The following is a 27,006-nucleotide window of genomic DNA, read 5'->3' on the forward strand; positions in this document are numbered from 1 at the left end:
TCAGTGCCGCCCATGAATACCCGCAACACCAGAGGAGTCACAGGTGCGTCGCCGGCATTTAAAAAAGGAGTGCGCTCTTTTCTTGAAGATTTGAAGATCGGTTCGGAAATAAGGTCGATGTTATTAACTCCATCTTCTTTGGGATCAAAGCAAATAATACTGTTCCTTAGACTTCAGGAATCGTAAAATGCTTGCTTATGCTTTACGTTGCCTGGAGATGAAACCTTGTACACTTAGGGTCATCCCTTCATAGGGATCAAACCCTGAACCTAAGCTAGTTGTAGTATTTACGGCAGACAGTTTTCTTTCTCAGTATGTAGTTAAAGAAAAAATTAGTAAAGTTCTAGTCCAGTTTTAGCAAGTTTGGATGTCACTTACGTATTAAGTACTTATAATCCTTTTTTGTTAAGTGTAATACAGAATCCAACACTACTTAATTTCTCCAAGAATTATAAATAAACAAATAACCATTTCTAAAACAGCTAGCCACCCTACCCGTCCGTATACCCCCAAAAACATAGAGCGCCTTATTCAGGATCACATAATAGGATGAATATATGGGTTGCTGTCGGTCAGACCGTCACGGCACAACAATACGTAGTAATATCAGCATTATATCCTCGTGATCCAAAGACAATGGACTCGGTTCGTCTTTCAATAAGACGGCTAACGTTGGTTATGAATTTAGATGACGCACGCCTTAAATGTAATGCGTTAATGCTCTGTTGTGGCGAGCGAGTCTTCTGGTATTGATGCTTAGATATGTTTTGGGTTTCTCGTGAGTAGCATGTATTGATCTGTCACTAATAATATATATTTTTGTTCCGAGAAGAATTAGGCTGCTTTGCCACCAGAGATGTGTTATACTACGTTGCTGTGGATACATTTGGTATTCATCAATCATATTGCTGGTGAGGACGGACTCAGCTAATCTTTTTTATATATGAAAAGATGTATACTATGGATGGCTTCTCTACTATCGATACATCGCATACTCGAGTTGCGCATCTTCCTCACACAGCGTAGTATCAGTGGAAACGGACACATAGTTTCAGTTTAACTATTATTTTGTAGCATCTTCGTAGCACAGCTACGTAGGACATTTCTGGCGGTAAAGCACTCTTAAGCAACTTCACCTAGTTTTTATCAGTTATTAGCTACTCCTTTTGGTCATAGCGTGATGTTTTATAGTATACAGCCTTCCTCGATAAATGCAACACAAAAATAATTATTCAAATGTGATCAGTAGTTCCGGGGATTAGCCACGTGAGTAAGCCGATAACATAATAATTAATTTAGGATGTCACACGAAAGTTATAATAAAATTTCACTAAAGTAGTCCTTTTTAATTATTTCTGAATTCTATAATAAACAAAATCACAGAATCACAGGCTGAATAGAAATATTCCGTTGCAACTGTTCTTATTAGAAAAAACTTCATCGGTAAGCTGGGAAACTGCACACTTAACAAATACCTACGATGAAAAACCTAAATAATGATTTCAGACTTTATCCTAGGAAGAATAAGGTCTAGAATGTTGCAAACGTTATTATTGTAGACTGCAAATATAAAATTGTAGCCTCTCTAGCTAATATTGACTCGTCAACAGTGGATTTCGTTCAAACTTTTCTCATTTGAATCCAGTCAAACCGTCATGGACTATGGACTATGGACTATTTTTAGGGTTCTGTGTTTTAAAAAGAAAAAGGAAAGCCTTGCAGCTTCATTCCGTTTTCCGTTTGTCTGTATATCTATTTGAATCTCCGACAGATGTTCCAGAAAAAAAAGTTGTTCTTTTTCTCAAGAAAACTCAATATACAATTAGGTAAGTATGCAATATTTTGTGACAAAGATAATAAAAAAAAAATCAAGTTGCATTATTAACACTTAAGAAGTTCAAATACACGGTTGACGCGGTGGTTGGGCTACTTGCTGCTGTGCGACGTGTACCAGGTTCGATTCCCGCATGGAGCAACACTTTGTATGATCCACAAATTGTTATTTGGACTCTTGGGCCTGAGTATCAAAGTGTTATGTGCATGTGAAATTGTATGTTTGTAAACGCAAACACGACACAGGAGACAATAATAGGGAAAACTTTTGAAATAAAAAACTGTTGGCCCTTATGCAATGTTTTGCGAAAAAATCAATCAAACAAAAATCTGAACGCAGAATCTTTTAACCTATACCTAAGATAAAATCTGGTTTAAGTACCTTGAGATCCCGGGATACAAACATGTGATAAGAAAGAAAAAGGCTTTAAAAATAAAACAACAAAATTATAGAAAAAAGTACAATGATTTAATACTGAATCGAAAATTACAATCAATATAATTCTTAAATAAACACTAGGAAAGTACACTATTTCAAATACATACCATTATCCATAACATAACAGGACCCTGTGACACTCCTAGCCTTCTCACTGGCTAGATACAGAATAATATCAGCAACCTCTTCAGAATCGGCAGCTTTCCCCAAAGCTGTAGTCTTCTCTATAATATTATCTTCAGACAATTCTGTAGGCATGTTTGAAGTCTCCCTTATATCAGTGGTTACTGGTCCAGGGTTTACTGAATTCACTCGCACTCCATGAGAAGCAAGCTCAGTTGCAGCACCTCTTGTGAAGTGGTCCATCGCTGCTTTCGACATACTATACGAGATCATACCAGGCAACTTGATCCATGTTGACAAAACACTGGATACATTCACTATGTTGCCTTTAGAAGCAATCAAGTGTGGTATAGCCAGACTGGTAATGAGAACTACTGGTCGCAGATTAGTCTTCATAATTTCATCAAAATTATCTATTAAATTTGGGTCTAGAACAGTTGCGTGACGTAGAATACCAGCGTTGTTGACGAGTACATCTAGTTTACCGAATTTGTCGACAGTTTGTTGTACGATGGTGTTCGCTTCCTCGTCTTTGGAGACATCTGCTCTGATGACCAGGACGTTGGCTCCGTGCTGCTGGCAGCGGCTCGCTACTTCCTTCAGCTTGGCTTCGTTTCTTCCCACGAAGGCCACAGAAGCGCCCTCCTTAGCGAATGCCTCCACCGTAGCTGCGCCGATACCGGAGCTACCACCCGTCACTAGTACCACTTTATTTGCGAACATGTTAAACGTCACCAAATGTTGTATGTCACAAAATCAACCCACAACGTTTAAATACATGGTTTTATCATAGAAAATATTGGAAATCATCGTCGATCGAAGATAGATGATTTGTAAATAATATTACAAAAATATGTTTGTAGTATCAGTTGCAAATCATTTCGTTTGGCGTTTTTGTTATCATTGGATACATAACTGTAGGCAAAACAGACGTCATCAAAAATATCGTCATCGTATCATCGTTCGTTGACACAATTAATTCCATAACGTTTCCTTTTGCACTGAAATAGTTGGAATAAATTCCTGAGAAATATACAATATTAAGTATAGATATATGTTTAGGCAAACAGAATGACCACCTAAGTATCGTGACTATTTCCACAATCTGACTGGCAGGACCTGGATGCGTAGACTTAAAGATCAAACTTAATAGCGTGAACAAATCTACCTGTTACCTACATCCAACTGTGGATCTAAACCGATAATGATGAACATCTAATTTAGTATATGTCACGATACTAAGTAATAATAGGGTAAGTAGACAGGGTATGAATATTAAAAATCTAATTAGTCCGTCAGTTAGATAATTAAAAAATATGAGACACTTTTTTTTTAATTTTGTCATATAAGGTTACAATTACAGTTAGATGAAGAACAACCTAGATGAAAATTTAGGAGTCGTCTCATCACGTTTACTTATAAAATGTAGTATATTGTAACGTCACAAGATAGTTCAAATCAATGTATCGTCGAAAGTATTTATATTAGAGCTTTCTGTAGTACATAAGTCAAAGTCAAATCATTTATTCCAATTAAACCATAAACAAGTACTTTTGAAATGTCAACAAACAAATAAAGAATAAATAAATAATAGTCTGTCAGTCTGTCCGTCAGTGAAGCTAGGCGCTCGTTCCAAAGTGTAGCTTCAAATATAGTACAATTTGCCACTTATAGTAAACGTATAGTGATTTTGCATTTATGTGTGAATATTGCAAATTTCTACAGGCGCTTTGGTGTCTACATTTTTGGATCATGGATAAACACAATGATTTTAGACTTTTTCTCGAAAAATTTACAACAAAACATCACTCATTGATTACTCGAACAGTCTGGTCAAGCATAGGCTCATTTCGACCGGGGTTGCATGGAAAAGTCATCAGATGAAGATGAAACAGGGGTCGCCTTTAGTCAGAAAAAGTCTGACAATCCCACACGACTCACCCAGGACGAGATGAGACGATTGATAATTTTTCAACCACAAAAAACCAAAGCTTTAATTTACCTTGCATTTACCACGTACCACCTACGTAGGTAAGTACTACCATTGCGTATGTCATACGTCCCATTACGCAACGGGGAAAAAACCAATTGCAAACTACTGGGTACGATTTCAGACTAGACAGTACTAAGGCCAGCCGTACACGGACTGCTTCAAGCAGTTATAACCGACTGCTTGAAGCCGCGACTGCGCGATGAACTATAGCCATTCATTCGCTGCCGTACACACGACTGCTCGAGCAGTCGCGACCGCTTCAAGCCGTCAACGGCTTCAAGCAGTCGACGCCGACCGCTCGAGCAGTCCGTGTACGGCCGCCCTAAGATGTTTATCCTTTCCGATCCAGAAATCGAATCCATGACCACCTCAATAGTCAATTACCGAGGCGTAGACAATCTTGTTACATAATAGAATATCTTTTAATTTTTATCATTATATCAATAATCATCATTCATTTCCAAGGTTACTTCTAGTCATAATAAATATTTTTTTTTATTTTTCAAAGTTATCCCTATAATGTGACGATATGAGAATTCCTATTGAGTTTAAAAAACTAATGCAATTTTCTGAACATTATATTGATGAAGATTTTATTACAAATAAGAAGGGGTAGATGAAAAATTATACAACAAAAATCGAAGTTGAAATTTCTTTATAATAAAGATAAGGAAAAAATACAGTAATAACAACAATGTTTAACTTCATAACTACATTAAATAGTTAACAGTAGTTTTGCAAATACCCACCATGACATCATAAATCAGATCAACAATGTTTTTATACATACAAAGATGGATGCTAAAGTCCAAGTAACACTAACAATGTTATAGTAATTCCAACCATATAAAGATTTTATAAAATGAAATCATATTATACTTCACATGCTTTAACCAACTCAATCTGTCTTTGTTAATAAATTATCTACTTTATGATTTTGACATAAGATCGAAAATCCATTGAAAAAAGGTGGTCTACTGGCATATGCACAATGATAAATTGTAGTTTTATTTCTCACTTTAACAAATATCCATTATCAATAACAAAGCAGGATCCTGTGACACTCCTAGCCTTGTCACTGGCCAGATACAGAATCAGATCACCAATCTCATCAGCGTCTGAGGATCTGCCCGTAACAGTCATAGCCGCAGGATTTGCATTGCGAACTTGTTCTTCAGACAAACCAGAATTTGATATAATGTCTGTTTCAACAGGTCCAGGATTCACAGCATTCACTCTTACTCCAGAACGAGCTAACTCCAATGCTGCAGCTCTTGTAAAATGGTCCAAACCAGCTTTGGAAACACTGTAACACATGATCCCTGGAAATTTCGTAGATGTAGACACCACGCTAGATACATTCACTATGTTACCCTTAGTTTTCACCAGATGTGGTGCAGCCAAGTTAGTAAGATGAACGACTGAACGCAAATTCGTATTCATGACTTCATCGAATTTCTTCAGCAAATTAGCTTCCAATATACTCGCATGCCGCACTATTCCAGCGTTGTTGACGAGTACATCGAGTTTCCCGAACTTGTCTACAGTTTGTTGTACGATGGTGTTCGCTTCCTCGTCTTTGGAGACGTCTGCTCTGATGACCAGGACGTTGGCTCCGTGCTGCTGGCAACTGCTTGCTACTTCCTTCAGCTTGGCTTCGTTTCTTCCCACGAAGGCCACAGAAGCGCCCTCTTTAGCAAATAATTTCACAGCAGCTGCACCGATACCGGAGCTACCGCCAGTTACAAGTACCACTTTATTTGCGAACATGTTAGGCGACCTTTCAACACGATGTTTGGATGATCACTAAGCCGGACCAATTTAATGCCGAATCATATTGAACTAATATTAGAGTTCCGTTGCCCAAGTAGGAAGCAATTTTCTGTCTAATCATAACACATTATTTGTGTTAGTGTTTCACTGAGTTAATACATGACCTTGTATTGAACTTGCATTTTAGGAGTACGCAGATAAAAATTTAATTAAGGTGTAATCTTTATTATATCTAGAATTACATAATGATCTAAAGTGTTCTTAGTTTTACGGAATCCAGTGTTCTCAATCACACTCAGTATTCGCGTAAATAATGCGTTGTCATGCTTACCAAGGATGACAACGCTGCGCCGGCGCCGGTTTAGCGGTTATTGTATAATATTTGTTTTTTCAATACTCATACTCATACAATAACTCGTTTTTAACAAAAACATTATTGAAACTGCGACCTTAGATCTCTTTAAATAGAATTCTATATACGATACCAGAGTAATGAAACTTTCCTAGTTCATCCACTGCTTAGTCAATAAAAACAAATAACAATAATTTATAAAAACATTTAATCACCCAAAGGATTACAGACATAACTGTTTGATTATAATGAACAACATTACAATAATGCCATACCATTATCTATTACATGGCAACACCCTGTAATACTTTTAGCCTTATCACTGGCTAAATACAATATCAGGTTAGCCACTTCCACTGGATCACATATTTTCTTCAGAGCAGTAAATTTATCCGACCCTTCAAAAGTACCAGGAGTCCCTGAGTTGGCAAAAATATTCGTGAAACAAGGCCCTGGATTAACGGCATTCACTCTAACGCCTGATGATGCAAACTCCATAGCAGATATACGAGTGAAATGGTTCAAAGCTGCCTTTGAAATAGTGTAGGATGGATACTTGTACCCTGTTCGTGCTTCCACACCTGCTACGCTTGATGTGTTGATGATACAACCTTTGGCTTCAATTAAATAAGGAGCAGCCAAAGACGTCAACACTACTGCCGCACGTAAATTCACATTCATAACATCATCAAACGTATCGATGAGAGTCCCATCTAGTATACTTTCTTCTCTTACAGTACCAGCATTATTCACTAGAATGTCAAGTCTTCGAAATTCTTCGATTGTTTTCTTCATAACCTTATCAAGGTCATCCTTTTTGGAGACGTCAGCAGTAATAACAAGCACTTTGTTACCGAATTGTTTGCATTTCTCTGCTGTGACGTTAGCTCTCTCTTCGCTGCAGTCAACGATGACAACATGAGCACCTTCTTCAGCGAATGATAGAGCCGTAGCTGCTCCTATTCCAGATCCTGATCCCGTAATTAATACGACTTTATTTGCGAACGACATTTTTTATTATATCAGCTTTATTTTACGTTGTAAAGTGCACTGTACTAGAGCTCAGTATAATGTATATTATATCTGCTAATGAACCTTATCTTGTTTGATTATTCTTAATTTATCAGCTTTATTTTGGTGATATTGGCTTCATTTTAATCATAATTTTTATGGTTATGTAAACGTAGTCTTTATCACAAATGTATGTTTTATTATACCTAACAAGATTATGAAATGCAAACCTCGTCGTATCTCTGGAATCATCTATCCAACATAATATTCCAATTACATTTACAGAATATTTCCGGTGGTCTGTGGACCACGAGTGGACCACAGTTAAACCTAAAAGGTCTCTGTGGCATATTTAAAAAAAAAAACTAATTTCTGATTAAAAAAAGTTACTATTTTTATTAAAACAAACCTCACGACTAATATAGGACCACATGAAAAAAGTAATAATAATAGTGGTCTTTGGCCTAACAAAATGTAAAAAAATGGTCTTTGATCAATAACACAGGTTAGGAACACATGGATGGAAGTAAATTGAGTTATCTTGAGTAGTCTCTAAATACATAGTGGGGTGTACCATCCTTTCTGATTGTATGTTAGTTTATTGCAATTGTTCTAAAAACTTATAACAATAAAAGATAAGATAAAACTTAAGATCAAGATAATAATCTAGATGATGATAATGATGACCTTTAACAGTTAATGAGCAAATAAAATACAATATACCTTCGCATTTATAATTGCTTTTATTCAATCCTCAATATGAGTCAAATAAATCTTATTTAAGTAATCTACTAAACTTCTTTACTTAACAATCACACAATCCCCATTTCTATTGAAAATACAGAACAGTAATCATAACAAAAACTGTGCACCTATATGTTTTTCCGAACAAATTGACCACCATCAAATGCACCCTCAGAACTTTATGGTAACTCCATTATCTATGCCGTAGTCAGAGCCTGTCACACCTTTAGCTTTATCACTGGCCAGGAACAAGATCACATCAGCTACTTCCTCAGGTTCCGATACTCTATGTAGGGCAGTAGTTAAAGAGACATCTTCAATTATATTCTCAGTCTCCAAGATTTTTACCAAGGCAGTACGCACAGGACCTGGACTCACAATGTTCACTCGGACGCCTGAAGCTGCCAACTCCAGAGCTGCACCACGGGAGAAGTGCTCCAACGCTGCCTTGGAGAGACAGTACATCATTAGCTGTGGTGACTGCACATACGTCTTACCAAGTACGCTGGATATGTTAACGATGTTCCCCTTAGTCTTTATCAGGTGTGGCGCTGCTAAGCTGGTCATGTGAACGACAGCGCGCAAGTCAACGCTGGTCACTTCATCATAAATCTTCATTATGTCGGGGCTCAACAGCGAAGTGCTTTTATACACGGCCGCGTTGTTGACAAGGACATCCAGTCTACCGAATGCTTCAATCGTTTTCTCAACTATAGTTTTCGCCTGTGCGTCATCAGCCACGTCTGCTTTGATGACGAGGGTCTTGCTACCGTATTGGTCGCACCGCTCTGTCACCGCCTTCAGTCCAGCCTCGTTCCTGCCTACGATGGCGACGCTGGCTCCTTCTTTAGCAAATTGTTCAGCGGTGGCTGCTCCGATGCCGGCGCTGCCTCCGGTGATCAGCACAACTTTGTTCTTAAAACTCATCTTGCGACTGTTAGGACCGAAGACTATCAACGTATCAAGAGTTAATTGTCTTAGTCCGCTTTATATTTTGGTGCGTTATCGCATAAAAAAAAGTATATCTTTGGTATATCGTTACTGTTCTGATAGCGTAGAAATGGCAGGTGTAATTAACAATGTATCTTTGTAAGTTTTTTGACATTATGTAACAGGTTTTTAATAAATCAAACAGATACTTAGGCTTAACTTGTCCAAAGATATCATGATAAAAATAAAAATACTACTATTTAGTAGTTACTATTATTTAGTACTTACTTCCTAGCGGGTTACAGGGGCTCTGGCTCAGAAAGAAGGAGTAGGAACGGGGTGGTTTTTAGTCAGTAAGAGTCTGACACTCCCCCTCGCCTCGCCCTAAGGCGGGAGAAGGAAGTCGATGATCTTCCCCCCTTAAAAAAAGATATATCTAATACTAGCTTCTTTCCGCGACTTCGTTGGCGCTTTTTTCTGTAGGATTTTCGGGATAAAAAGTATCCTCAAATTTTACCCACAAATTTTCAGCCAAATCGAAATAGCCATTCTTGAGTGTAACTAACACGATTTTCTTTTATATAAAAGTGTCGTAACACAGAAATGATTAAGTGTGGACCGATTACATATGCACTAAGCCAAAACTGCGTCTTACACTGATAAGTATCTATATTATAAGTTATATTTATATCGTCTTGATATAAAACAGACTACTTTAAATAATTTGTCCCGATTGTTGTAGTTTCTACTTCGAAAATCTTTCCTTCATTTTATGTGTCCCGGAGGTTTAAGATACCAGCTCCTTATGCATGAAAGATTTCAAAACCTATCAACGACATGTATCAATGTGACATTTTCTAAGTTATATGTACCTTCTAAGATTACTCAGACCCTACTGATAAACTGTGAAGGATATCATCATGAGGAAACCTTGGCTTATAATTTCCCATTATAATTTTGAAATCGCCAATCTTCGTTCAGCTAGCGTGTTGATTAATACTTAAATCATCTCCGTGTGAGAAGAGGTCTTTGGTCGGCAGTGGCCACTTAAAGGCTGTTGATGATGATCTTATATAATAGCAACTATAAAACGAGAATTTCAAGAACGATACCTACGAATGGCGAGATGTACCTTAAGTTCTATAAAGAAATACCTTTAAAAGAACAATACCTTCTGGACTATGTGAGGCAGATATATGACGGTAAGTTTAGCTGGAGGGTACCGTCAGTATAGTACATGGTAACCTAACGGAACCAATACAGTGCGCCTATAAATCCGACCGGGCGTCCGAACACTTCACGTGTCTTAACCGCGCGCTCCTGCTTGGCGCACAATGACTGGAAACTATTGGATCTGAAATTTAAATATTAAGAGCGATTTTGTCACTACGTCTAACCCGAAATAATGTAACTAAGAATTGTATTGAGAATCTGATTGAAAAGAGTGATCTATGGAGTTTCTTGCTCGTTCTAATCGCATAGGAATCTAATCTATACTTTGAAACGAACGAATGGCTTCACTAGAGGACTGACCAGACAGACTTTTAAGGATGCAAATTCGACACGGATCGGGCGTAGTGCGAAATCACTCCTAAAATTTCATAGGTGATTAAACTCAGTGTTGTGCTCTTGAAAAGGATTATGTTCAGTAGTGGACGATAAAGTAATAAAATACTACGGGCAAGAAGTATTGCCCAATGATGAAGTAGTTATTGAAAAACACGCAGGCTAAGCAAAGCATTGTTGAATTTTTCGATTTCGTTAACTTTTTTATATCAACTAAGTAAAATATTTTTACGACTTATCATTATTTAATTCAATCTACGACTTATCATTATTAAAATCAGTAATTATTTTGAACAGTCAAAATAATTTAATTTATTCTCATCCAACGCTTACACTAATCGAAGGTACAACAACCATATGTTAGCCAAGAAAGGGTTGAGCAAGTGCTACCTGTGGGGGCTGGGCGGGGTGTAGCGGGGTGGGGGCAAGGATTTACACCCCTCATTTGTTTGCAATGACCCCCAGCACTATCTCCTTAGAGCGTCTTGGTATCGCCTTGGCTTAAGCGTCGCTAACAGTATTATGTTTTTGGCGCTTTTTGTTTACATACACTACATGTACCTACTTATTATTTATTGGTACTATCCGGGTAGCATTTTTATTATTCTTTAACTAAGTTTTACTTAGCAATGAAGATACTTTTTGTTAGCACTGATGCTGTGCTGATGGCCCTTTAAGAAAATACCCCTTACATTTACGTTCAAACCTTCAAGAAAAATGCGTACACATAGGTGTGTTGACCACCTTTTAAGAAGGAATAGTCCTTCGTCAACACACCTATGATTCTTCTTTTGTTGCGGGTTCGAGAGAGAGTTCGGTGCTCTGATTGGCCGGCGCGAATGAACCAACCAATCAGAGCGCGAGAACGCACTCACGTTTCAATTTCGTTAAACGTAAAGCAAACTCATACTAAGGTTACTGTTCCTTTCTTACCTATACCATAAAAACCAAACAAGCATAAATATAGGTAAGTTAATATAACCACCGAACTTCTCTCAAATCATTTAAAAAATGCATAACCCGCAGCCATTTTGTTAATGCTCACTTTACGTCGTTTTAATATTAAGACTGTTGGCAATATTTACGTTGGTTATTAGCTAACACGACGACACTGCCACTTATCCTCTCTTTCACTGCCTTCCACTAAGATTGGAGGTTCTTAAACGATGTTGCAAGTTTGGATAATGGTGGAACTAAGTGCAGTTTGCAAGATTTTTGTACTGGTTTTATAGTGAATCTTAGTGTTTAGTTTCTAGGGACATGGAATAGTAAGTTTTACGTCTGTGTGTATGTGATACTCAACAGAATGTACTTCCTATGGTAGGTGCAAGGGATTCATAATAAAAAAATCGACTTCACAGTTGGCCGGGCAACCGACTGCCGCGCAACGTGTAGCGGGCTCAATTCCCGCATGGAGCAACTTATTGTGTGATACACATACCTAAATGGTTGTTTTGGGACTGGGTGTGGTATGTGTAAATTGTATCTTTGTAAACGCTCCCACGACACAGAAGAAAATTCTAGTGTGGGGCAACGATTTTTAAAAATAAGAAAGTCAAAATTGCATAGGTCATTTTTGATTTATTGAATTGGAATTCGCGGCTAGTGACGTAAGTACATATATTATTATACTGAATAGGACTAAAAACACAAAAACAAATAAATATTTACTAAGTATTTCCCATTTTCAATAAAATCTTGGAGCCTAGTTTATGACAGTCAATGAATATGCATATAAATCGCCATCAATAAAAGCAACACAAAGGAAAAATTATAAAACCGGTACTTGTCGTCATGGCGGTAGATGCTTACTTTGGTATGATTGCACGAAGTACCTTCATACATACAACATGAACGTGGATAAAACATAAACAGTGATTAACGATCAATTACACCATTTTATAACTCTGTAGGTAATTGACATAATTGCAGTTGATTACATCTTTAGTCGTAGATTACTAAGGATACTATTTGCCACTCGACAGCTATTCAGAAGCAATACAAGTTTTTTTGGGGAGGGAAAATGATCTAGTGACTTCCCCCGCCTTGGGCGAGGAGTGAGGGAGTGTTACTGACTAAAAACCACCGCGTTCCTACTCCTACTTTTCAAGTCGGAGCCCCGATAACCCGTTAGGTAGTTCGCAGCTCCGGAAAAGCAATACAACTAAGTTATTTTAATATCTAAACGATTAAAAACCGCCTGATGCCTAGGCTTAACATTTCCAAGTTGTGCCCACCGGGAAACACAGCCATTAGCAAAGAACATCAGTTCAGTTCCTTAGCGGTTATCTTAAAGTAAAATGCTATAACACTAAAAAAACTTAAAATAGTTGTAATTGAAAATAATGAAAAACTCTTTACCTATCAGACCTATAACAACCCCTAAAAGCGTGATTTGTTGAAAATAATGAAGATGACTGAAAAATCTGTGTGATTTTACTTAATATTCTGTCGCATGACATCTTTTATGCATATAAAAAACCATTATATGGGAATGTCATGTCACGCGACAAAACTTCCTGTAACATAAGTGCGTCTATAAGTATGATGTAAACCAGTTAAGACAAGCCTCAATCCATTGACATATCTCGGTCACAACGGTCACAGCATGAGCTTCAAGAACAAAGTGGTGCTGATCACCGGTGGCAGCGCTGGCATCGGAGCAGCCACCGCAGAACAATTTGCTAAAGAAGGAGCCAGCGTCGCCATCGTAGGTAGGAACGAGGCTGGACTGAAGGCGGTGGCGCAGCGATGCGAGCAACACGGCAGCAAGACCCTCGTCATCAAAGCAGACGTGACTGATGATGCACAGGCGCCAACTATAATCGAGAAGACGATCAAGGCGTTCGGAAGACTGGATATCCTTGTGAACAACGCTGCCGTGCTGAAGAACACGACGCTCACAAGCCCAGACGTGATGAAGACTTATGACGAAGTGATCAATGTCAATCTACGTGCAGTGATTCACTTGACCAGCTTAGCAGCACCGCACCTGATTAAGACCAAGGGGAACATCATCAACATATCCAGCGTACTCGGTAAGACGTATGTGCAGACACCACGGCTGATGATGTACTGTCTCTCTAAGGCAGCGCTGAACCACTTCTCCCGTGGCGTGGCTCTGGAGTTGGCAGCTTCTGGCGTTCGAGTGAACATTGTGAGTCCAGGTCCTGTGCGGACTCACATGTTGGCGACCCTGGACAGTACTAAAAAGGTTGATGACCATACGGTACTTACTGCGTTACAAAGAATTTTGGAACCTGAAGAAGTAGCTGATGTGATCTTGTTCCTGGCCAGTGATAAAGCTAAAGGTGTTACAGGCTCTGAATATAGTGTAGATAATGGAGTGCTCATAAACTTTTGAAAGTAGTTGGTGAAGAAATAATGTCAGTAGATTATTAGCATTACGTGGAAAACAAGTGTTTATTGGATCTATGTATGTGTATTCCATCCAGCATATTATATTTTGCTTTCGTTTTTCGCTTTTATTTTTTACTGAAAATAGGTCGATGATGACTTACAAAGATATTTGTAATAAAACGGCAGCCTTGACGTTTATTATAATAGGGTAAATGTACCTATACACGTACACTGTACCAAATATTAATATTACACTCACATCCACAACACCCACTGTAATCGAATACGCACAAATATATCAATCATAGTAATTACTTCACGGCGACGTTTCCCCAAGAATACGACAAATGTGACGGTTACGACAGATCCGACAATTTTTTATCATACAACCGTGTCCCAATTCCCTAGTCGGGTGCTAGGGAGGTAATAGATAGCCAGTGTGAAACAATTCTAACAGTAATTGGGGTAGATGCCTCATGAGGATCTGTGACACACTTGACATATGACGATATTGTGTAAATTGTATGGCCATATTTTGTTCGTGACGTGACGCGAATTGGTGCTTCCACCTTATTTTTGATTATTTGAATATTTATTTGTTCTGTAATTATGTGTGAAATGTTGCAGTCAATTTGACCAGCGGCAATTCTTTGGTACGGTGCGCACGGTTTGGTAGGGTGGTGAGCACGACTATCGAGTAAGTTGCAGATTCGATAAAATATTATTTAAATACTAAATTTCGAAATTCTCAGTTGACACAACTCCACATTATTAACTAGGAATTATTAAAGTCGTGGTCTGTTATATATGAATGTTAAATAATAATAAGTCAAACAATTCAGAAATTCGGATTGATCTAAGTACTCTGATCGAATTGATTTAGGCACTTACACCATTTAAGAGTGGGCAACATTAAAAAAGAAGTACTGAAAGATCTAGTCTAATCTTCTATTTAGAATCTCCTACGATATTTTGTCCACTTACTTACATAAACATATTAGATAATTTAATGAAACCCAAGGTGTATCAATGTCTGAAACAACGCACGTCCGTCACAGGCTAATGCCCGCGGCATATAGACGCGAATAAATATTGTTTGTTGGTATCATAAATAAGGGCCGAGACAGACGTCGGGACGGGTGTCACCTTTTGATACATTTCTACTGTCGTTATTAATGACAAGTCATCGGTGTCCTCCCGGCGGACAACGCAGGGTTGCCGAGGGTATGGTGAACATGTTTTGAGGAATTGAAAAAGAAAATTATGAAATATAAGTAGTTTTGGTCTATAGTATTTGGTTGCCTACTTCGTGTCTAACGTTAACCTATTTATGTCTGATATTCTTTTATTATTTAAACGAGATTAAAACATGATTCCAGAAAACTAATTATCATTTATCATTTCCCATTATTGATCTGCCGGAGAATCCCCTAATGTAAAGCAAAAATGTGATTAATATCTGGTTGATAATAATTTAACACATATTTGATAGATTTTTGTTTCAAAGGCATCTAGGCTTGCTGACAGACTTACGCAATCAAAAGACAGTGCCTAAGGTACTATTGCAATAGAACTTCCAGAGAAAATGAACTTGATAGTTGTTACCTTTTAAAAAATAGTAGCAGCCCTAGTATGCGGGCCTGCACAGCATAATAATAGATCGGAGAGGGAGGCATCGTACATTCACCACCCTTTAATATCATGTGAGAGTTCTCCTAAATTTATCAATGGTATCGCGACCGGCTCTTGGCTCTATATTACTTATTCAGCTTACGAAGACGACATTGATCTCTCCTTCTAAAGGACATCCTGTATAGTTTTAGTTTGGCGAAAACAAGTCTTTGTAAATGTACTTTTTTTTAGTTATGGTGATATTTTATTGTTCTGGCCTGCTTTTTATAATAGTTCTGCAATACTAGACTGCACGGTACTGGCTGGCGCTAACTGGCTACCATGCAACGTGTAGCGGGTTCGATTCCCGCACTGAGCAACTCTTTGGTGTGATTCACAATTTGTTGTTTCGGGATCTGAGTGTCATGGGCATGTGAACTTGTATGCTTGTAAACGCACCCACAACATAGAAAAAAACCATAGTGTGGAATAACGTTTAAAAAAATTACATATCGGAAATCGAAAACTACCTAGGTACCCAGGAATGGGAACCCGTGTTCAACACACTTGAAACCAATCAACAGTTGTAGACTGTAGATATTGAAGCAATCAAACAGTCGACGAAGATACAGTAACAATACAAGTAGGACGGTACGGACCGTAGTCGAAGTAAATTCCTAATCGCAATTCAACGAACAGCGCCCACTCATTCAATGCCAAGAACAATTCACAAACCGTTAAACCATACAAAATATTAAATTACAACGAAAATTCACGTACGAAATCTTGTAGAATGGAATTTATTGCCTCCTATATGTTGTTTTATTTATAAGAAAGCATGGGCGGCGCTGAGGGAGATGAAATTACGTGATACCATTGCGAATCAAAGTGATATACGGATGTATGTGTGTGCTACTATCAGTTACAAGCCTGTATGTGTTTGTTCATTTAGCTGTTTGAGCCTACTCGGATGATTTGCAATCGATTGAAACTTAGGTATCGATTTTTAAGGAACAAGAACTATATATAAGTAAGTATTTATAATAAGATAGCGAGATATTTTATGGCTTTTTAAACATTTCTGATGGGTTTTTAGTGAGATAAAAATAATAGGATTCCTAGTCCTGGTCCCCAAAATCTACGTGAATTTTTTAAAGGTTTTCCTATATCATCAACAAAGTATGGGCTTACCGAGACAAACTACTTAGACTAAATGCTCTTGGTTGCATAGGTAGGTAACTATAAGAATTTTATAATTTCTTAAGTGTTTGACTAGCAATAGAAAAACGTTGAATGAAAAAATGTAAATGCTCCCAAATGTCCACAAACTATAATATAATTTATTTTCACACATACAAAATTTTTGTTACACACATATAATGTAATTTACGTGTGTAAGTAAAGTTGGTGCACTTCACACTCTGATAAAATATTTTCAAGTATTTTATAAAAAAAAAAACACAGTTTAGTTAAAGTAGTTTAGTTAAATACTTCTTCAAAATATTTTTATTACGTTTTATAATAAAATATGAGTTATTTTAATAACACAAAAAATTTAAAACGCATAATATAAAACACTTTTTAAAAAATCCACAACGTTTTATTAAACGCTTGCTTCGGAACGAACGAAACGTAGTACGAAAATACCGCGACAAGAACTGTCAAAGTGAACTTGTGAAATTGTCGTTCGTTAAAAACAAGAGTTTGTTTTATTTATTTCACAATGGATAGCCGTTTGTACGAATCTAAATTGCCAAACCATAAAATATTTAAAGATCTAAAGGAATGTATGAGTGAAAATCCCAGTGGAAAGTTGCGTAATTTGATCGAATTGAAGGATGATGTGTTTTATGTTTGGAACACGAAAGAAAACTGTTTATTGAGTTTAAATCTGAAGCATTTGGAGGAACATGGAGACGAGACACCCTACCAGGTAAATAAGGACTTATTATAATAGTTTTAGTTGTAATATTAACGCCGGTTACATGTTTTGCATGAAAACATTTTGAGGTTATGTTGTCTTGTTGTAAACACAACTTGTCTATTCATGTTCTGGTTGTAATCATTTTATACGTACTGAATTATAATCCTTATATAGATAACAATAAGTTTAAAACACATGCCAACTTGTTTAAGTATACTAAAATATCAATGAAACTCAAGAAGAATCGATAACTTGTCTGATCAAAACATTTACTTCATAACAGTTTTATTTCTAACCTTTATATGTGTAGAGTAGAGTATATTATTATTATCTCTTTTTAAGGATAATATCATAAACATGTATGATATTTAGGCATCTTTCAATGCTTGTTCTAATAAGAAACGATAAAACAACAATACTTTGTGACCAACATTACATTAAATCAACTGTTGAGACTGTCAAGAGGCTTGATTTGATCCAAGAGCCTTTTTTGTGATAATGAGGTATATACATCATTCGAAGGATAACAATTTGGTGATTCCAAATATGTATATAAATTAATATCGCAAAAACGTCACTTAGATTGATTAGCGTTTCAACCATTGAAATGTAATTGTCATTTTAACTGATAATTGGTATGTAAAATCATGCTTTTTATTTTACATTTTCCAAAAATGTATGTAGAGGTAAATGTTTACATACAGTTTTATACTTTTATCTTCTTGGGAGCTTCAAAGACACTTTGACTGTCAGTCAGCACACAACAGGTTTTAACTTTTAAGTATTATTGCATAATATGTATGCAATTGTAATAAAAATATGCAATCACTCAAATGTATTACAACAAATTAAAACTTAGATTCTCAGTAATAGTAGGTACATTTTCATATCAAAATAATATTACTAACGGTCACAAAATTGTAAATAAACCCATTGAGTGTCTTATGCACCACTGTTGACACATAAAACAGAACATTTGCCAATGTTAAACATGTAACGGGTTAAATTTCTACTAAATAATTTTGTTTAGAACTTGCAGCACTGAATTCTAACCTATCAATAGGTGGATAACTAATCAGTAGTAATAATAGTTTTTAAGGAACAGTAAGTAAATTGCCAAGGAAAAGTAGGTTGCTCCGACCCGGCTATGTCATCATGTCTGGTGGGGTTTCTGTTGTTCATTGGGATTTTTTATCCATGTTTATTTGCATGTAAACTTCATATGTGCGATGTAGGATTTTTGACATCATCTGTTGATTTACTTTTCAATCATTCGTATTTGATCATCATATGTGCGAGTTTTGTCATATATATGTCGTGTGTTGCCACAAGTTATTTTTTAGATTAAACTTTGTTTTTAAGTCTAAGATAAAGATTTTTTTGTATTTAACTAAGTCAGTTTTTTAAACACAGTTTTTTTGTTTATTGCCTATCCTATATATTTTTTTTTATTTATTATTAGTTACTAAATAAGTTGTAGCCATTATATAATAACAATTAATTAGAAATATACCGAATTAACTAATTATTATTTGTTTCTTCTTTTTTCAGGTATGTTTTTCTATATGGAGTTTTAAGACCATGTGAAACAATTAAATTCAGTTTGTCCAGGATCAGGCACAAAATTAGGTAATGTAATTTAATGTTTTTTTTTATTCGTCTAGAACTAGACTGAAATATTCTATTTAACCTTTAACTAGTGACGTGAAAAATTTATAACACTATAGGTGACGTGTCGTCTCACAGGCTACAACTTTTAATGTAGATTTTTTCGGAAACTATAATTGGAATGTTTTGAAACTATATATGTATTATACCAGTAGTATGTAATAAAAGACATATTAATGAATTTATACGTTTTTATTTATATATTTATATTTAAAAAATAGGAACAAATAATAGTGAGGGCATTTCAGACTTTTTCGACATGAGATCTTTATTTTAGTGAAGTGAGATCTTTATTTTACTTTAATTTTTATTTTAGGGAAGTGCATTATTCTAAGAATTGGTAATGTGCGCGACGCCTGTGAGGCTACACGTCACTAGTTAAAGGTTAAATGAAGTAGTTAATGTAATGAAATGTTCTATATGAGAAAACTATACTTTGGCACAAGAGATCAATATAATACAGCAGCTTCACATTTTTGAGGGAGGAGGGGGGAATCATCCAATGACTTTTCCTGCTTTGGGCCAGGTAAGAGAGAGTGTCAGACTTTAACTGACTAAAAACCACCACATTCCCTTCCTTGCTTTGAGCTGGAGCCTCGGTAACCCGTTACGTTGTCCGCAGCTCCGGCGTGAAACAATGCTTGCGTTGTGTTTCGCAGTGTGATTGAAATCTTATAAACATCTAGTCTAAAGTCCCCGTCACGAGAAGCTATAAATTTTGTAAACAAGTGTTCAGGAGTTCACAACGTAAAAGTAAAAAGTGATAAAGAAACAATAACAAAATCAACAATAACAACCAGATCCGCGATATATGCAAAGCAATGAAACAAACTCGTAAGCATTCGAAACTCGAATGACTGTTTATTTCAAAATGGCGTCCCGATTGTTTACAATCCCTGCGACGGACGCGTTCCGGTACCAAGAAACACAAACGATAGCGCTTTCCGTCGTTAAAATATAATTCGAATAAATTAAATAGGTTGTTACTTTCATATAACCCGTCTATATTTCATGTCGATTGAATATGTTCAAGTTATTATTATCTCGCAGTATAAAATGTTTACTTGGTAAAAGATGTTTGTTTACATAATTTATAGCTTCTCGTGACGGTTACTTTACTATTGGACTTGACAAAATCGCGTTAATGTTTTGTATAAAAAATGCGGGAAAATCGATTAGTTTAAATAGTGGAGTGTCGATAGATATTTCGAAGATCATCAATTATCATGCTTAATTATTATATTTAGTTACTGACATAAGTAAGTAATTATGCTGCGTCATTACAAAGGTTGTCAGTGCGAGTCACGTTAAATAATTCTGGTTCGTATCCTAAACACGACAAAATATTGTTTATTTTTCTGCTTTTGGAAACTGTTTTTTAATCCCAAGATTCTGATATCGAAACCAAAATCCCTCGTTCGTTAGTCATGCTTGCATTCGAATATAAGGGCAGTTCAAAGACAACGATAAAAAATATTTCCTATCAATAACTAGAGCAAATCGTCGTAGTGGTCTTTGAAATATTCAGAATACTCAATCTTCCTATGTTATGCATATAATTCGGTTAAAACCTTACAAGCAATCGTTATGCCACACTTACATACATATATAGATGACGCTCTATGGTTTCTACCTACTACTGTGAACAAAACCAGGTATTTATGTGTGTGTATTAAAAAAAAAACAGCCCAAAAAAAAATCCGCCGTATCTAGCAAGGCTAGATACTAATTACGGCGGATTTTTACAACCTAAAAATACTAGTTACGGCGGTAATAGAAAGGTACCTTTTAAGAAAAATATGACGAACGTTTTATCTAAATAGTTACCATTATTACTTACATTACGTCCTAAAAACGAATGAAAATCAATTAACCGAATTGATGAATAGCAAAACAAAACAATAAACATGTTTCCAAGGGCCATTGAAAAGAGCTTTCGATCCGACCGCCATTAATCTCACTTGAAACGTTACCACGGAATTAATTATCCTCTGACCATACGATTTAATGGGCTTCCTCAGGGACCCTGAGGTTTCCGATTAAATCACTACATCTCATTGGCCGATTTAGTAGTGACCAAACCACCCGAGATTTAATGCATCTGGATAAGGTACGTTGGTAAGATAGATGGCTGTTTGGTGATCTGAATTGCTTTTAAGGGAAAGTAATAACTATTCTGAAGAATAATGTCTTATGATGATTTCTTTTACGTTGTTCATCAATGCTATACCATTTCATATTTCGATTCCAAAAATGGAGTCATCGTCTAAGCCTTTGACATTTTAATTTCTTTACCAAATATTGTTTTTATAACTGTAGAAATATTTTATCCAAATAATATCACCAAATACTAAAGGCCCCGGGTTAATTCTATCGCATAAGTATAATAAGTACGTTAACATCCCTACACACACATAGCTTAACTGCCATGGTCTTTCTAGCCGGATTTATTGTTTTGGATCCGGTCCTTCGGTCCAAGTAGCCCTTTGCCCTGCCCGATTGTTAATCTGAACTTAGGTGTACTTTTCACCTTCATCGTTTCGGACCAAGACGGTCTTATATCCCCGAAAATGTTCAGTTACGGGGTGCTCACAATAATGGCTTCAAAACTTTTTATTCTCTAGTTTTTCTTTTTACTAAAGTTACTAAATAAGTACGTAAAACGACGATATGAACGCAATTCGTTTTCCGTTTCCAAAACAACTTTGAAACTGCTTTTACTATACGATTTCTTCAACATGGAAACACATCTTTTCGGTTTCTCAAAAACGTGACTAAGGAATCCTTATCACGTTTTTATTTCGCCATTCAAAACCGAGTCCACTTCAAGCCCAGACAGTATACATCGTGTAACATTTTAATTAAAACCAAGTTAAGCGACCCACTTAGACCTTCGATTTAATCAGTTACTCAATAGGTAATTTTAGGGTTACTACACCTGGGTGGAACAATTAACTTGACCCGCCTTCCATACATAAATGTGTAAAGCAAATATTGTCACAATTACGCGATAGCATCAGCCTGTACACACGGCCGAAGAGTGGTACCCTTCGGCGTATATCTCCAGGCTCGTGTGGCTATTGTGATACAGGACTAAGTCATGAGAATTTGCGAGAAATGGCAAGAGACATTGCAAGTGACATTTTGTTGCTTAAACGAACGAAGTAATGGAAATTCTAAAATCTCTTAAATGAAACGAACATCTTTCCACATTGGCATATGTCTTTTCTCTCATAAGTACGTCAAAAGCGCTTCTGTTAAAGAAACAGTCAGTGATATTCTATTGAGACGAATAAATCTTGTCTTTATCTGCAAAACTTCAGTTCTAGACGCGTAACTAAGCACCGTTTTTACAAACCCACTCGCTGTAAGCATACAACATGGCGCCCGCGTTCTAAGATATTTTCCTCTGTACCTTAAGATCGTTTTATTACCAACCCGGATGGACTTCTGGGATGGATGGTGGGGAATGTAAATTTAGTGTACGGAACCGGACGCGAGGAGGTGAGCATCGGATTGTTTTGTTTTTGGTCGGCCCGCATTACGGTCGGGCCTTAGTTACACCGTTTTGAAACTTGGAAATGTAACCCTGCTTTTTTTCTAGTATGTTCGAGTTGTGGACGAAAATTTTTCTTTGATTCTAGGTTGTCAATTCTTTGTCTAAACTATTAAACGGGTTGAGTTTCAGTGTAATTGTCAAATAGATGTATCAGCTAATACTTTAATGTCAGTCATTAAATAACTGTCTGTAATGATGATAGTCAGTAAACGTTGCCTTATTTTTTCCATAGATGTCTTGAATATTCAGATTATTATATTCACAATACACTACGGTATAACTGCCAACAGCCCACAAGTTCTTTCAGCAGTTCCATTCGATTTTAAACTCAAAGACTCGCCGAGAAGGCTTAAATTCAAAGGGTGAAGGCAAAGATTTGGGAGGTGAACTTAAGACAATCGCGTGTTTGGAGGCATTTCGCCGCGGCCTTTGTTTAGACGTGTTAGATCGATGTGCCTAATGTATGTGGATTGAACAGCGTGGGTTTAATTTGCCGCCTGTCCATTTGTTCCGATTCAGGCTTTATTTATTGTGTACTAGGGATTGGTTTGTAATTAATGGTTTGTGTTGATATTTTCATGTATTCTCGGTTACCATTTTACCCTTTACGTACTTTTACAGTGTTAAAGAAGGTACTTTAAGACTCATAGCATGGTTTTCTTTACTTAGTTTCATCTAAATATAGGACTCTTTTTCTACACGGCTATGTCTCAAATATACTCTATCATAAACTTTAACGCACAACAAATGTATTCTAAGTTTTACGTAACTCGTTTAACTAACCGAACCTTACCTTCAAACTAAGCCAAAAGGAGCCCACTGTCCTAAAACTAATCAAACTAAACCGTACAAAATGTATTAACATAACAAGTATCGATAGTCCTGTCCGGATTACCCTCAAGTTGCCTGCCCAAGGCACATCGGTTCTTTGTCTAAAGCGATTGCTGTGGGCTACCCCAAGGAGGTGTCCTGGGACAGGTGTGTTTTGCGAGGATTTTAATTAATAATGTTTCGATAGTGTGTGGTGTTAGGCAGCTGATTTATCGAGGGTACAATAGCGGGGTAGAATAACAAACTTGGTACAGTCTTAGATTTATTTACTGTGTTAATGTATTGTCATTGAAGATTGTGTAATTGGCCGTTTTTGCTATGGATGCCTAAGGTTTTAATTTCGTTTTTATTATACAAATAATACACATCTTTATATATATAATTCTTCTGTACGTGTGTATGTCACTGAACTCCTCTTAAACGACTAGACGGATTTTGATGAATTTAAGTTTGTTACTAGCCCCCCAGGCCGTTACTATTTCCAAGGCACTGTTTACAGACTGCTCCAAGACGCTTACCTTATGGCTTGAGAACAAGAGAACCACGTCGTCCGCGAACGCCTGGCAATAAACCCCCTCACTTGTGAGTCTGTGAAGCAACGAATCAAGGATAAGATTCCAGAAGGTTGGTCCCCCTACCGACCCTTGGACGCAACCTTTGTTCGTCCCCTTTTCGCTACTGGCTCCGGCATAATTAACCTTGATCTTACGCTCACTGAGGTAGGAGTCTACCAGGGCGTACAGGTTCCTAGGACACTTCCTGGCTATTAGTTGTTTTTTTAAAGAAGGCCACCAAGCGTTATCGAAGGCACCCTCAATGTCTAGCGATACCAATATAACGATGTTTTTGGAATCGATCTCCGTTTTAACTCGTTCCACCAGATCATAGAGAGCATCTTCTGTTCCTCGTTGAGGAAGGAATCCATACTGGTTTTTATGCAAAGTTGGAAAGATGTGCCACTGGATTCTTCCTATCATCAATTTCTCCACTATTTTGCCAAATACGGATAGGAGTCCAATTGGTCTGTATGACTTTGGATGGGTGTAGTCTTCCTTGCCTGGCTTCCGGAGTATTATGACGTGCGCAGATTTCCATTGTGTTGGGAAGTGTGCTCGTTCCAAGCATGTGTTGGCTATGGCTAGGAACAGCTCCCTTTCACACTGGATAGCTGCTGTGCAAATGTCAGCCGTCAGGCCGTCAGCTCCTGGGGCTTTTTTACAGTTTAGTGCATTAAGCACTAAATCCACCTCAGCCTGAGTAAAGAGTGGATCATTCTCCGAAAGCTCCGTCATTTCATCAAGGTTTCTCCCATCCGCTAGTTTCCGAAGGGCAGCATGGTGGGAGTCATCGGTATTTTCAGAATCATCAGGGTAAAAAGTTTTCGCCAGCAGTTCCGCTGATTTAGCCGGACTGAGGGTCACTCCTTCTGCGTTCCTTAAGAGAGCATCTTCTTGATATTTTGTTGTTTTCCTGATGATTCTGTACACTCCGTCCCACATACTTTCCCTCTTTTGAGTTGTGCAAAACTCCTTCCAACTTCTTGTTTGTTCCTCATCTGCCTTTGACGTGTATGCTTCCTTTGCCTGTATATATTCGTCAATGACGAATTGTTTACGAGATGGAGCTGCGTTCCTTATCCTCCTTTTTTTTCGAAGCACATCAGTCTTTAGATCCTCCAGGGAATCTGTCCACCATGGGGGCTTACTTTTTCCTTTCTTCGCCCTTATCTTGGGAATAGCTTTTTCACATGCTTCTGTGATGACGTTGATGTAAGCTGTGACCATGGTTTCTAGTTCCCCAGATGATTGGACACTCATGATTTTTTGTGGAGTTATCTTTTTCTCTGTCAGAGAAGTTCTTAATTGAGTTTTAAATTGATTCCAGTTGGCCTTTTTGGTATAGTAGATTCGCGTTGTTACGGGTTTTATAATTTCCAATTCTTTTTGCAACTGCAAGTCAAAGGTAATGGCATTGTGGTCGGAAGTTGTAAGGCCTCTGTCAACTGTCCAATTTTCGACTCTAGCCAGCAAAGACGTACTGCAGGCTGTAACATCCACTATACTTGTGTAAAATCGGTCCCGTCTGAGTGCTTCAAATGTTGGTGTATCTCCTGTATTGAGTATGTGGAGGTCCATCTCGTTGAGGAACGAATTATAGTCTGCTCCTCTTTGGTTTTCATAGCTGCTGCCCCACCAAGGGCTCCAGGCATTCACGTCTCCAGCTACAATGAGGTTTTTTGTTCTTAATTTTGGTATGGATTCCTTTAAACGTACCAGATTGAGATTTATATCCTGATCTCCCTCAAGGTAAACAGATATCACTCCAAGCTGCAAGCTACCTGAAGTCACCAGCACAGCTGCTTCGGTTTCCGTTACCAGCTGAGGATCGTGTACAACCCTCAACCGATCCGAAAAGACTATTACAGCCGCTTTCACAGGCTTCTGTCGATTAATGGTGCATTGAATTATTCTTGCGCCAGGGTATTGTTTCATTTCACCGGTATTGCCTACATAAGGTTCTTGGACAAGAGCCAATGATATACCCTTCCTTGTCGCCGCTTGTATTAATTCAATGGTTGCTAGCTTAGAGCGATGCAGATTTGCTTGGATGATGTGCATTCTGCAGCTGCTCAAACCTGAGGGAGTCCCACTTCTTTGCGCCTGGTCAACCTTAGCAATACGCTATGCGAGATCGTGCTATAGCGTCCCATTTTTGTCTTTCCCGACAGACGTCGCTAAAGGCATTGTGTGCGGTGTCAGTGCTCACACCCTGTATCCTCAAGCAATTCCTGCATGATGGCGGTTTATTTGAGAGTCGGTTTGGACATTTTTCCCACATATGCGGTTCTCCGCAGTGACTGCAAAGGTGTTCTTTAGCCTGGCACACTGTTTTGGTATGGCCGTACTCCAGGCATTTGTTGCATTGGACTAGTGGGGACTGGTCGTACACAGGTCTTCTCTGCAACCCTACGTAAATTTTTCCAGCTTCCAGGAATCGCCTGTGGATACTTGGTGATAACTCTAGCACTGGATGACACTCATGCTGGTTTCGTGCCTTTTTCCTATATTTCACCCTTATGATGCTGTCCTGCATGTTGACATCACCCAGAAGATGTTTATTTTGAGCAAGCACGTGTTCCACCAGCTCTGTATCTGTATGATAGGACAGCACATCCGCTATGCGGAGCAGTGGGTTATTAGCTTTGGCTACTTCCACCCTGAGGTCATCCTTTTTCTGGACCTGGTTTGTTGATTTTGGAATGTTTTACATCGGATCCGACGGACGGCGC

General features: G+C 37.6%; 6 protein-coding genes and 1 long non-coding RNA gene across 7 annotated transcripts in view; 3 read left to right on the plus strand and 4 right to left on the minus strand.

Moving 5' to 3' along the window:
* LOC126911223 (uncharacterized) overlaps positions 1–27,006 on the plus strand; it is a 170,530-nt gene that overhangs the window by 65,436 nt on the left and 78,088 nt on the right. The window lies entirely within an intron of this gene.
* LOC118274951 (3-oxoacyl-[acyl-carrier-protein] reductase FabG-like) lies at positions 2,336–3,203 on the minus strand. The gene has a single exon (XM_035592760.2). It carries the CDS (start codon positions 3,116–3,118, stop codon positions 2,363–2,365), a length of 756 nt encoding a protein of 251 aa, XP_035448653.2. The 5' UTR covers positions 3,119–3,203; the 3' UTR covers positions 2,336–2,362.
* On the minus strand, positions 5,027–6,330 carry LOC118275087 (3-oxoacyl-[acyl-carrier-protein] reductase FabG-like). The gene has a single exon (XM_035592945.2). It carries the CDS (start codon positions 6,156–6,158, stop codon positions 5,403–5,405), a length of 756 nt encoding a protein of 251 aa, XP_035448838.2. The 5' UTR covers positions 6,159–6,330; the 3' UTR covers positions 5,027–5,402.
* LOC118275088 (3-oxoacyl-[acyl-carrier-protein] reductase FabG-like) lies at positions 6,705–7,610 on the minus strand. The gene has a single exon (XM_035592946.2). The coding sequence runs from the start codon at positions 7,522–7,524 to the stop codon at positions 6,772–6,774; it is 753 nt and encodes a 250-aa protein (XP_035448839.2). The 5' UTR covers positions 7,525–7,610; the 3' UTR covers positions 6,705–6,771.
* LOC118274902 (3-oxoacyl-[acyl-carrier-protein] reductase FabG-like) lies at positions 8,245–9,217 on the minus strand. The gene has a single exon (XM_035592668.2). It carries the CDS (start codon positions 9,193–9,195, stop codon positions 8,440–8,442), a length of 756 nt encoding a protein of 251 aa, XP_035448561.2. The 5' UTR covers positions 9,196–9,217; the 3' UTR covers positions 8,245–8,439.
* On the plus strand, positions 13,331–14,251 carry LOC118275066 (3-oxoacyl-[acyl-carrier-protein] reductase FabG-like). The gene has a single exon (XM_035592917.2). The coding sequence runs from the start codon at positions 13,373–13,375 to the stop codon at positions 14,126–14,128; it is 756 nt and encodes a 251-aa protein (XP_035448810.2). The 5' UTR covers positions 13,331–13,372; the 3' UTR covers positions 14,129–14,251.
* LOC118275097 (nucleoporin 88) overlaps positions 17,371–27,006 on the plus strand; it is an 87,168-nt gene continuing 77,532 nt past the window's right edge. Inside the window, exon 1 of the mRNA XM_050697014.1 lies at positions 17,371–17,668. Within this exon, the coding sequence (XP_050552971.1) occupies positions 17,459–17,668 (210 nt within the window). The 5' untranslated portion in view covers positions 17,371–17,458. The remainder of the gene's footprint in view (positions 17,669–27,006) is intronic.

This window comes from Spodoptera frugiperda, chromosome 11, assembly GCF_023101765.2.
Source record: "Spodoptera frugiperda isolate SF20-4 chromosome 11, AGI-APGP_CSIRO_Sfru_2.0, whole genome shotgun sequence".
NCBI lineage: Eukaryota > Metazoa > Arthropoda > Insecta > Lepidoptera > Noctuidae > Spodoptera > Spodoptera frugiperda.

Bases quoted from the DNA above. Each gene is read 5' to 3' on its own strand.
- LOC118274951 (XM_035592760.2), bottom strand. From the start codon at position 3,118: ATGTTCGCAAATAAAGTGGTACTAGTGACGGGTGGTAGCTCCGGTATC.
- LOC118275088 (XM_035592946.2), bottom strand. From the start codon at position 7,524: ATGTCGTTCGCAAATAAAGTCGTATTAATTACGGGATCAGGATCTGGA.
- LOC118275087 (XM_035592945.2), bottom strand. From the start codon at position 6,158: ATGTTCGCAAATAAAGTGGTACTTGTAACTGGCGGTAGCTCCGGTATC.
- LOC118274902 (XM_035592668.2), bottom strand. From the start codon at position 9,195: ATGAGTTTTAAGAACAAAGTTGTGCTGATCACCGGAGGCAGCGCCGGC.
- LOC118275066 (XM_035592917.2), top strand. From the start codon at position 13,373: ATGAGCTTCAAGAACAAAGTGGTGCTGATCACCGGTGGCAGCGCTGGC.